General features: G+C 41.8%; 1 protein-coding gene across 1 annotated transcript in view; it reads left to right on the plus strand.

Annotated features, from left to right (window-relative positions):
- The first annotated feature begins 213 nt into the window (after positions 1-213).
- ubtd1b (ubiquitin domain containing 1b) overlaps positions 214-12,687 on the plus strand; it is a 62,111-nt gene continuing 49,637 nt past the window's right edge. The window contains exon 1 of the mRNA XM_055647080.1: positions 214-747. Coding sequence (XP_055503055.1) covers positions 660-747 — 88 coding nt within the window. The 5' untranslated portion in view covers positions 214-659. The remainder of the gene's footprint in view (positions 748-12,687) is intronic.

Below are 12,687 nucleotides of genomic sequence, written 5' to 3' on the forward strand. Positions count from 1 at the left end.
TGTATTGTATTGAGGAAGCGTCCGGTTGCTAGGGAAGTCGGAGGTTCGGAAGAGGGGAGGGAGGGGAGGGCGGTCGGCAAGCTCCGCCCACCTGGACAACGAGCGCACGCGCGGCCAGCTCCGTGCAGGTGCGATGACGTCGAGGGGAGGGGACGGGCTACCCAGAATGCCCCTGGATTTGGCGCAGGCGCAGTGGGGGCGGGCTGGCTGGCTGGCGGACGGACGGCGACGACTGGACGCGGCGTCCTCTCAGGTGTCAGGTGGAGGTGGGCGGGCGAGCGAGGTGGCTTGCAGGCGGGGCTCCTCCGTTAAGACAGAGGGAAATGCGGCCAAGTTGCTTTTTCCCCAGGATGAAAAGATTGACGAAGCGATGAAAGTAGCCGGTGTTTGCCCTCTGGTTGCATAGAGGCAGGTGAGGGGCCGGTGGTTGCCCCTGGTTACGGCCGGTTGGCGGGGGAGGGTCGTGTGGCCACTTACCTGGCGGAGAACTTGAAGCACCAGCAAGCGGAGAGGAGGCATCATTCTCTCTTGGAGTGGAAGAGAGGTAGTGTTTCAGATCCGGTCGATGAAGGGTGGGAGGACTTGCAGTGAGTTTGTGCCAGAGTTCAGGCGGTTTGCCTGCAGCGGGTGAGACGCACCTGGGACCAAGGGCGTCATTGATGGGAGGCTGCGTGGGGAGTCAACGCCGGCAGCAACAGCACCAACACCATCGCTCAGGGAGACGGAGTGGCAATGGGAGGAAATCAGGTAAGGCTGCACTAATGTTGTAAAATTATTATAGTAGGGCAGGGAATACTTATCAGGAGATAAAAGCCGCAATATATTCCATCCCACGCCCACCACCTCGATATTATCACAGTTTCCCCTGTCGCTGCAAATCGGTTTACTCCCGTTTGTACCCTTTATTTTGTAAACCAGTATCTACAGTTCCTTGCTTCTACCAGTTGCACGAGTCAATGTTTATTCCGTCAAGGTGGCTTTTTTTAATTTCTAAATTGATTAATTGTTTTCGCTTGATCCGAATGGCGTTTTATCGATTTAAAATTAATCTGATTAATGACAATTGTTAATAACTATCTATGAACCACGTCCACGATGGTGTTTTAAATGCAGCCGATTGTCTTTCGTTATCTTTCTGTGGATATTTTGGCCTTATCACTTCCTTGAGTGCGGGTGTGTGAGATTTTTGTAGATATTCTAATAACGCAGGAGAATTTGAATGGCATAAATTGATAGTATAATGGTTTAATGTTTTTCTCGTTGGCCTTTCATGTCTAAGTAAAACATTTATCACTAAGGGTTTGCTCGGCTTCCTTGAGGCCATATTGCTTTTCAGGTGCGCATTGACATTCATAAATCTTGTCATAGCAGGAAATCTGTTATCAGACTTTTTATCTTGTATGTGTTCAATCTTTATTACGATGTTTGTTGAGAGCCAACAACTTGAGCTTCTGTTAAATAATGCATTGAGACAAGAAAATCCTAGAACTTTGTTTCTTGATGGGCCGATAAAGGTTTCAAAAGCCTGACTGACTTGTTATGTTACAGTCGCAGCAGTAACTCGGGTGATATTCTATTACGATTAATTTCAAGTCTTTTCACTACAGGAATAATGCAATCATAGTCATACAGTGTGGAAACATGCCCTTCATCCCAATTTACCCAAGCTGACAAACATCAACACTAGTCCCACGTGCCTGTTTTTGACCCATGTCCCTCAATCTATCCTATCCATACACCTGTCCAAATGTTTTTAAATGTTGTGATGGTACCTGCTTCAACTCTCTCTTCCAGTAGCTTGTTCCATACTTTATGTTAAACAAAGATGCCCATCAGGTTTTTGTTGACCCTTTCCCCTCTCCCTCCCTTAAACATGTCCTCCAGTTCTTGATTCCCCTGCTCTGGGTAAAAGACTGTGCATTTACACTTTCTATTCCCATCATACAATCAAATTAAATCAAAGACAAGAATAATGGAACTCTTACTTTGTGCAGCTTAAAAGGTACATTTGATGCCACAGCATGTTGTGCAACCACAGTAATGCAACTTCCATAGTGGTTCATTGCTGAGATGGGGTTGTGTCAGGTGGTTCAATAACTTGATGGATGATTAGAAGAAGCTGTTCTTGAACCTGGAGGTAATGGTTTTTGGGTGCCAGCAAGAAAAGTGCGTGGCCTGGGTGACGTGGGTTATTGATGATATTACCTGCCGCCTTGAGGCAATGCTTCCTGTAGATCCTTTCAATTGTGCTGTCTGTGATGTTCTGGGCAATATCCTCCACATTGTACAACGTCATTGATGAGCATTAAAATGAAAACCCAGGCAGTGGTGCAGCCAGTCAGTATACTCTCCACTGTACACCTACACTATGCTGATTTCCTCAAACTTCTGAGGAAGTAGAGCCATTGGGTATGCTCTTTGGGATCGCATGAATTTATCAAGCCCAGGGCAGATCATGTGATTTTCAGGAATACCAAACTAATGTTTTACCATTACTTTCCGTGGCCTGCAAAATGTTTTAATTTAATGTGGAGCAATGTTAATAGTGTTTTTGAAGCACATCTGTAAATTCAGATTTAGTTTGATTTGATGTTTAATGCAGCTGGTCACTTTCCCCTGTCCCCTTCCACCTCCGTACCTTCTTCTGGCTTCACAGTTCATGCCTCTTATCACCTTATCTCACAGCCTTTTGCTATTTCATCTCTAGTCTTTGACCACCATTTGCCAATAACCCCCCCCACCTGTCACTTGTCCTGCTTTGTCCTTTCCCCTATTTCAATCCAATCCAGAAAGATGCAGGCCCTAAACAGTGCACAGCCATGTCCTCTAAAGATGCTGCCTGATCCGCTGAGGTACTCCCGCACATTGTCTTTTTGTAAACCAGCATTTTTGAAATTTGGTGAATTACACACTGTTTGCACCTTATTTTTATATCATTATTTGTTAGGTTTACTCGATAAGGTTCCTCTTTTGTGTGCAAATCAAATGTCGACCATGCGTGTTTATCCTGAACCATGTAATGAGCTTAAAGCAATTAAAATTGTCACTGTAAAGGTGAGGAACTTTCCATCAGGATGCATCTCAATCCACAATTGAGCATAGAACAGCCTGAATAATGTTATTTTTGTATGAGAAATACATGTGTCAATATTGAGATTAGCTCATAATCCCCATCCCTCAATGCCATAATGAAAATGCAGGTAATGACTATTTGAACCACAGAGGTCAAGGGATGATTAGAGGTTGCAATTCCTCCTTAAAAGCAAATATTTTTTAAGACAGTCAGTGGTTTCATGGGTGTATGGAACAAGCTGCCAGATGAGGTAGTTGAGGCTGGCACTATCCCAATGTTTAAGAAACAGTTAGACGGGTACATGGATAGATCAGGTTTGGAGGGATATGGACCAAGCGCAGCCAGGTGTAGCTAGGACATGTTGGCCGGTGTGGGCAAGTTGGGCAGAAGGGCCTGTTTCCACACTGTATCACTCTATAACTGTTTGCAATTAATTTAAATTCCAGATTTAATAAATTTAAATTCCAAGCTTTCATGAATCTGAAGTGGTGTCTCTTGAATCATCAGGTTTGGACTTTTAATCCAATGCTATTACTCCTTCAACCCATTTATGCACCAAATTTGCTTTGGAATTTACACCAAGACGCTGAACCAAGACACGTGTACTATCTTGCTTTTGCAAATAACTGAACTGTTGCATGTTGGTTACTTGCAATCTGCTTCATAATCAAGACAGTGATGTATGTGTGGTCTCAAACAGTTCCTTCATGATTATTGCCAAATCAGCTGTATCACAGTGTACAGTCTGGGTGAGCAGTAGAAATTTTCAAAGTAATGAGTCCATTAGCACAGTTATTTCACTGCATACTATTCTAAATATGCAAGCCTTAGACACAGCCTCATTAATTATAGTTGAGGGATGCTGTAATCATATATCTTAGCCTTGAAATAAATACAGGCAAAAGTTTTTTTAGAGTAAGATGACCTATATTTATATATGCATAAGCAGACTTCATTCAGTAGTAAACCAGTTCATTTTGTGGTATTTTTACTCTGATCTTGTACCGAATAAAAATTTGTACATTGGAAATCCCATTGTTTAATAAAAGGAATTATAGTTATGCTACTTTGTTTACTGTTCAGTTATGTCATAGGCCCCTGCTAAGTGCAGGGTTTTTTTATGTGCTCTAAGTGTTTGGCTCTGTCTCAACATTCTCAATATCTCCCATATAACTTCTCCATGTTGCCACCATTCCTTGACTCCATTTTTAACTGTCTGAGATTTTGTTTTATTTCAGAAGCTGCACAGTAGCAAAAAGATTAATCTTGATCAGATGCTTAATACTGTGCACTCATGACCAATTGGATTATGTTGGTGCAATTTCTAAAGCACGCTGTTTGTTCCTATCCAGCTTTGTAGCATATCTGCTGGCAACAAATAAATGGTGATGTTGATGATGTGGTAACTCAAGTTTGATTCCTAACAAAGAAAAGGAAGTTAAATGAACAGTTGTTAAAATACGTGGTGGAAGTGAGAAATATTATAGAAAAAGGAATGATTGCAGAGTGAAATAATTGGAAATAATTGTTTTAATATATGTGTTTGGATCTGGCCACTTTACAGTCTTCCCTGTACTTTTGACCGTATGAGGACTCCACTAATCTAATAGCTGTTAGCAAACAATATTACTGCCAAGCACCGCATGTGTGATTGTTTGGATTTTGGTAATCATGAAAGGAGACTGCATGTTCCTTTATTTTTCATGTGTAGGCTATTAGCAGTTTAAAAGAAACTGTCTCGAGCCTGCCGGAGTAGACACTGAGCGATAGGGTCATCCACTGGCACTTTTATTTTGAAAATTATAGTTCACACTTTCAAAATCCTTTTGAATTTCCTTAATCATGTCTTAGGAACAATGATTAGCGCAAACATTGTTAATGCCACATGATTTCTGACTGCGCAGATAGTCAACCAGGATTTAACTGACTGCTGTGTTACAGGCCACCTCTCAACCATTCATATTGGACAGTTACAATTGTCTCAACATTGCCTTGGCAGAGATAACAACGTGTTCTTGTGGATAAGTCATATCCCACATTAACTATGCTACCTGGTGACCTTCAAGATCTTAGCATACTGGCTTACAACGCTTTAAACACAGACAATGCCACAAAATATTAAATAGATTTGTACAGTCCCTTTCACAATGTCAATGTCATTTCAATCAATGGCTGCTCAACACCCGGCTTGAAATCTAACTATTCCTTTGGTTTATGTTTTGTTCGCAAGAAGAAGAAGACTCTTGGTGGGGGGTACTTGGATAGTTTGTCATGGTTGGTTTTGACAGAGGTTAGGCAGTGGTTGAGATTTTGGTAGGGATGGCGTGTTGGATTCAGAGTGAGGAACATCAAATACATTTCCTGATCCTCTAGCATGTGGTCCACTTGAAATATGTTGATGTAGCTACTCCTTGTCCATGTGGCTAGTGAGGGGTCTTGGTGGTTCTAAGTGCATCATCAAAGTATAAATATCTAAAAGCATTTTTTTTTTCTGCATTTTAAATAATATTTACAAATTGCAGTGATTTCTGGGAGTGGCCAATAAAATAAGAGGACACCATTCTTAATCATTCAATTGTAACCTGCAGTAATACTCTTGTGCTTCTCGTGCAATGGAATCTTAAATACCTTTTCATGCTTCTCCGATGCTACGCCTAGTATTAAATGACTCAAACAACCCCACCATGCCTCCTACTTTCAAGCCAAGTTTGTCTGATTGGCTAGCTAATTTCTTCTCTCTCTACACAGGTGCTGCTTGTGTCAAAATTTCAGCAATTTAAAATCTTGTTTTTATTCTCTCCCTCTCGCATGTTCCACACATCTTGTTCTTTATTCTGCCCTTGCTCACCTCTGAATTGCCATGCCCCAAAAATTATGTCACATGGGCAACCTCAATCGCCTATCCTGTTACAGACACTTCTTTTGTCTTCAAGACAAAAAACAAAAGTACAGGAGGATAGACACAAAACGCTGGAGTAACTCAGCGGGACAGGCAGCATCTGATAAAGGATACAGGAGGAACTCTGGGTCAGGCAACATCTGTGAAAGAAAATGGACATGACGTTTTGGGTCGGGATACTTCAGAATGCTTTTTGCCTAAAATTGCTCAAGCTACGGTTTCTTGTGATCCTTTTGGGTTTTTTGCCCCTCCTCCACCACTGCAACTTAATTCTCTTATTTGTTTATTATCTTATAGTTTTGATTTCACATTTAATTATTGTTTGCATTAACTGTTCACATTCTATAGATGGCTCCTGACACAGCACATTGTTTTTATTTCTAACTTCCTTTCTTTAGATTTCAATTATTGTTTAAAGTAGTTGGGTAAACCCCAAGACTGTGCATGCAAGGCCATTCTTTACACGTGTTGAGGATGTGAAGCTGTTCAAGCTGCAGGGTCACAGCCCAGCCATTTCTGATCCTTAAATGAGATCCACATTGCATTTTCCACAGCCATCTGCTATTCAATCTTCAGTAATGAGCATCTTGTCTCAGCTTACACCAACTGCAGGATCTACTGTTACTTCAGCCAAGATCAACTTAATCGTGCTAGGCCAGAGATTAAATCGGGAACATTCCTGACATTTACATTTTCATTTTAAAATCAGAGTTGCTGCCATCAACAAACCCAGCTGAATGAGATGCAAGAGCATCTCACTATTCCCAGCAGAAGCAATTCTAATGGTCCAAGATGTGTTCAGAATCATTAGGCCATGATGACCTCAACATAACATCTGTTATCTGGTAATCACCACTCGACATTGGTTTCTATAGGTTTATTATTTCTAGGGGATTTCTGGAGTACAGCAGTAATGTAATCAAACATCTAAACTGCTAACCAAACATGCTGTACACTTCCTGTTTAAAGTATAATTATGAAGAATTTATACACAGCAGGAAGCAGATACTAAAATATGAAGAGTTGTGTCAAATTCCCTCCACTAAAATAATGAAAGTAAATAGATTATTATTTTCACTGCTACTTCTAGGCCAACAACACAGACATAAATGTAATACAATACAATACAATAATACTTTATCAGTCAAGTATGTTTTGCAACATACGAGGAATTTCATTTGCCAAGTCAGTCATACAAATAAAAAGCAACGGAACACACAAAATACATTTTAACATAAACATCCACCACAGTAACTCTTCCACATTCCTCACTGTTATGGAAGGGGAAAAAAAGTTCAATCTCTTCCCTTCTTTGTTCTCCAGCGGTCGGGGGCCTCGAGCCTTCCATTGACGGGGCGATCTTACTCCCGTAGCCGGCGGCATTCGGGCCCTCCGCGTTGGGGCGATCAGACCCTGCATCAGCGATCAGACTTCGGGTCGGGGCTTGTCAAACCTTCTGTGTCGTTGGAGCTCCCATCTTTGGGATATAGGAGGAAACCAGAGCCCCCTGCAGAAACCCACGCAATTACACGGAGAGCATACAAATTCCACACAGACAACACTCCAGGTCGGGTTTGGTCTCTGCAGCACTATTAGCTACACTACAGTTTTTCCTTAATTCGATAACCATCAGTTTAACATCCAGGGCTTTTGGAACCTTGCTTCTTCTTGTGTTTGAGGCAGCAGAAGTTTTGGGGTTTTTTTATATTTTATTTTATTAGAAGTAAGTACAGTCATATGGCACCAAAGTGCCTAACATATATTTTCATAATACATTTTATGTACAACTTTTTTTTTTTTGTTACTTTGAAAAAAGATTAGAATAAGAAAAAGAATACTTCAGTATTTTTTAGTCAGCAATGTTCCGCCCTCCAGGCACTGTAGGCGGATAGTAAAGGATAGAAAGATGTGAAATATATAGTGTGTGAAGAAAGAAAACGAGTAAATGAAGAAAGTTGAGAGAGAAAATGGAGAAAATAAAATAAAATAAAAAAGAAAAGGAGATCATTATTTATAATCTTGACCAACCCTCGTCCAGTCCTGAAACAGTTATTTTTTACAATTGTGTTGCACCATATGATTCCAAAAAAACGACGAATGGAGACCAACTCGTTATGAATTGGTCTGATTTATCCATTATGAGGAATCGCATTTCCTCAAGATGAGCGGTGTCCAACATACTTGCAATCCACATTTTAAGCGTTGGTATTGATGTACCCTTCCAAAATTTAAGTATTAATTTTTTTGCAATTATTAAACCATAGTTAAGGAATAGATTTTGAGATGTGTTCAATTTATTCCCATCTTCCATTACACCAAATATAATCATTTCAGTATTAGGTTCCATTCTTGTCTTGAATAATTTTGTAAATATTTCAAAAATATAATTCCAAAATCTATAAAGTTTTATGCAGGAAACTAAGGAGTGTGTTATAGTTGCCTTTTGGGCTAGACATTTATCACAAGTGGCGGATATATTTGGATAAAATTTGTTCAATAAGGCAGCAGAAGTTATGTAATGCCCTCCAGGTACTGTAGCCAGTTCAATGTGCTGTTGTCGAGGGCCATGAGGTCTACCCCTCCATCTTGTGGAGGGGTAGACCTCATGGCCCTCGACAACAGCACATTGAACAGGCTACAGCGCCTGGAGGGCGTTACAGCGTTACCGCCTACAGTGCCTGGAGGGCGGAACATTGCTGACTAAAAGTTAACATTATTAGTTATGGCCGTGTGCGAACTAGAAGCATCGAAGGACAAGAAGCTGAAGCAAAGAAGTGAAAGCCAAATAACCGAATGGAAACGAAGCCGAAACGCCAACTAACACGAAAGGGTGGTACGCCTAAATACCAACTAACCGAAAGGGCGGGCCGCCTAAAAGCCAATTAACCGAAAGGCTGCGTTGCTCAATTGAAACGTCAAATAACGGACAGGACGTCGCGGGGGGGGGGGGGGGGGGGGGAAGACATGTCAGCTATTGGTCCAGACACTGGCTGGTGGAGACGGGAAGGTGGGGGTCATTTTCCCACACAAGCCATAGGTGACTGGGCACTCTGAACCGGAACACCAAGTTGTAAGCAGTCCATGTGAAAGGACAGCACCTACCAACAATGAAGGCACTATGAAACCAGCTGCCGCAAGGAATGGGTGGCGTTTCGGGTCGAGACCCTTCAGATTCAGTCTTCAGGTCTGAAGAATGGTCTCGACTCGGAACGGCACCCCTTACTTCTCTCCAGAGATGCTGCCTGTTCCGCTGAGTTACTCCAGCTTGTTGTGTCCATCTTCGGTTAAAGCAGTTTACAGATTATCTGGTGTTTTGTGCATGGGAGCTTGTGTGCGTTACGCAGGCAATCAGACAGTAATAAATACGTACTTCTTGTTGTCGGGGGGGAGGGGGTAATTGGAGAAGGTAAAATTGCTCGTTGTCATGCACACATGTCATCGGCCCGCCAGGGAATTTGTGTGTGTGTGTCCCATATTTTAAAAGCGATTTACTATGGCTGCCAATGCCCCGAGCCGTCTGTCCCCATGGCCGGGGTGGGGGTGAATCACACGGTGTGGGTGTTGGGGGGGGTAAATCATCCGTTTGTGGGCCGGGGGGGGGGTGAAATCACACCTCTGCTCCACCCGACGCTGCCGACACACAGCGCGTCACAGCGCGGCCGCACGGGGGAGACGAGGCGGAGGGCTGCCGTGGGAAAGTGGGGGCTGTCCCGAGGGATGCGTTCCATCGGCGGCTTACAACTTGGTGCTCGGGTTCAGAGTGTCCAGTTACCTTTGGCTCGTGTAGGAAAATGACCCCCACCCTCCCGTCCCCACCGGTCAGTGATGTGAAAGTTATTTGACTTTTCGGTTGAGCGGCCATTTGGTTAGTTGGCTTGTAGGCGACGCAGCCTTTCGGTTAGTTGGCGATTCGGCAGAGTGGCCATTCGGTGAGTTTGCTTTTAGGTGATGCAGCCTTTCAGTTAGTTGGCTTTTTGGCGTCCCATAACACTTTTGGTTATTTAGCGTTTCGGCTTCGTTTCCGTTCGGTTATCCACTTCTTTGCTTCGGCTAACTCGTCCTTCCATTATGGCAATGTTGATTGGGAGCAAAAGGCTCTTTTTAAAGGAAAATCAATTCAGCTTTTAAGTTATTTATGTAAACAGCAACTCTGACTCACTATTTAGGCTTTTTGTGTTCAATTAGCCACATTCGCATGACTCATTATCTGTAAGATCTAAGATAATTTATATTTGTTTGGTCCTGTCAACATTAGAGCTCAGCTTGGCTCCAATATATTCTGACTATAACAAAGTCATGCTAAAAATGATAGTGAAATGCAGAAAAAATATTACTTGTTTTTAGTTAACATTACTTGAAAACTAAACATCTTAGTATTTGGAAATTGAGAGACTATCCAAAAAAAGCAGTAATTCGTTTTTAAAATTGATGATCAATATTTAATGTTGTATAGATGGGTGTACACTTATTTATTTATAATTAATGATGTGGATGTAAATGTAGGTGGAATGGTTAGTAAATTTGCAAATGGCAATACAATTAGTGGTACACAGCTACCAGCCTTGGAGGGCATCTACCACACACGGTGCCTCAGGAAGGCCGTCAGCATTCATAAAGACTCTTCACACCCTTGTAACGGACTGTTCGAACTACTTCCCTCCGGCAGACGTTACAAGGCCGTCTATGTCCGAACCTCTAGACTCAGAAACAGCTTTATTCCCAGAGCTATAGCGGCTCTGAACCGGCACTGCTGAGTGCCCCCCATTCCCCCCTGGACTGTCTCCCTCGAATGGTCACGTCACACAGCTTATTTGTTTATTTTACTTTTCTTTTACATCGGATGGAAGCTGCATACTAAATCTCATTGCACTGATGTGCAATGACAATAAAATTTATTATTATTATTATTATTATACCCCATATGAAGAAGTTTTATCTCATCAACCGGGCTGAAGAATAGCAAATGAAATTTAATTCAGATAAATACTAGATGTCGCAATTTGGTGAAACAAACCAAGTCAAGCAAAACAGTAATGCAGAGAGGAACCTAGTGGTACAGATACATAATTTTAAGAGTGGCGATACAGGTAGACATGGTGATAAAGAAGACTGCCATGCTTGCTTCATTAGTCAATTAATTGAGGACATTAGAGACAAGGCTGTAGTCTCGAAGGGTCCTGACCCAAAATGTCAAATGTCCATTTCCCTCCAACAATGCTGCCTGACCCACTGAGTTCTCCACTCCAGCAAGCTGTTGAGTACATTAGTTGAGACCTTGTATTACATCTGTACAAGCCATGTTAAATCACGTTTGGAGTACTAGTGGCCCTGCTATGGATGTTTAAACTAGAAACGCTGTTAAAAAACATGTTTGAGGATGGTACTTTTAAGGAGAGGCTGGGTAGACTTGGACTTGTTTTAACTTGAGCATAGGTCACGAGGGACATACATAAAGTAAATTGCCACAGGAAGGGAAATCTAAAACTAGAGGGCATAGGTTTAAGAAACCTGAGGGGTAACCTATTTCCACATGTTGTGATGTGTATATGGCACAAGCTGCCTGAGGGAATGGTAAACAACTGCTGCCACAATAAGCTGTGGTGCATCTGAATCAGATGCTTTTTCAACAGTGGATTTGTAAACAATTGGTACGTGTTATTGGAGACGAGCTGAATCCCTTAAGTTTATGAGGAAGTGGAAGTATTGATGTTCTTTCTTAGCCATAGAGTTGACAAGGTTGGACCAGGACAATTTGTTGTAGTGCTGTTTACACCGAGGAGGTTGAATAAATGTGAACTTGAACTTGAAGTTCTCAGCCACCTGCACACCAGCACCACTGATGCCCACTGGATTGTGTACTCCACACTGAAGTCAATTTCCAACTTCTTGGTTTTGCTGAAGTTGAGGGAGAGTTTGTAATCTTGCCACCATGCCACTAAGCTCTCTATTGTTTAATCGCTCTGAAGCCGAAACACTGTAACATAGTGGATTGAGATTCAAATCTGATGCTGATGAGAAAGTATGAGAAAATGGTTTGAAAAATGTAAGCCGAGATTGGATGAAAAATACAAGGTTAGGAACAGAAAGATTGTAGCACTCAACCTGACTTTCTGAAAAGTGTGGATGTTCTACTGAACTTAAAAGACTGTTGCATTGAGTGGAATCCAATGCATTGCAAATCTTAGTTTCCCACTTGGAACTGGAAAGCTAAAATGGATTTCAACAGTTGTTCAGGTATAGAACTTTTATATTTGTAATATATTCTCTACTTTACCTCCTTGTTTGACTGTACATCCATCTTCTAATGGACTAAACTTATTCCAAGCCTTAATTAAATGTGCCAGGTGCTTGTGCCTTAATTGACATTTTCAGGGTGCACATTAAACCCTTAATCTTTGTGATGGTACCTCATCTTATACTTGGCTGTGCTTCAGTAATGGTGTCCATTGATATCTCTTTCAGCCAAATAAATTCAACCAGAAGTCCTAGTTTTTAACCAATGTGACTCCTGGCAGTGCTTTCCAGCAACTCTAGTTAGTAAGAAGGACAAATGATTGAGAAAAGGCATTGTACATACAACAAAAGTTCACAAAAATATGCATTTAATTATAGAATATGTCGACCGGAGAATGTCTGGCTGATCCTTAAGATTATTTACCAAAAAATCAAGTGTACCTCGCTGATATGACATAACACATCTTCATGGATTTGTGAT

This window comes from Leucoraja erinacea, chromosome 15 (genome assembly GCF_028641065.1).
Source record: "Leucoraja erinacea ecotype New England chromosome 15, Leri_hhj_1, whole genome shotgun sequence".
In the NCBI taxonomy this organism is placed as follows: domain Eukaryota; kingdom Metazoa; phylum Chordata; class Chondrichthyes; order Rajiformes; family Rajidae; genus Leucoraja; species Leucoraja erinaceus.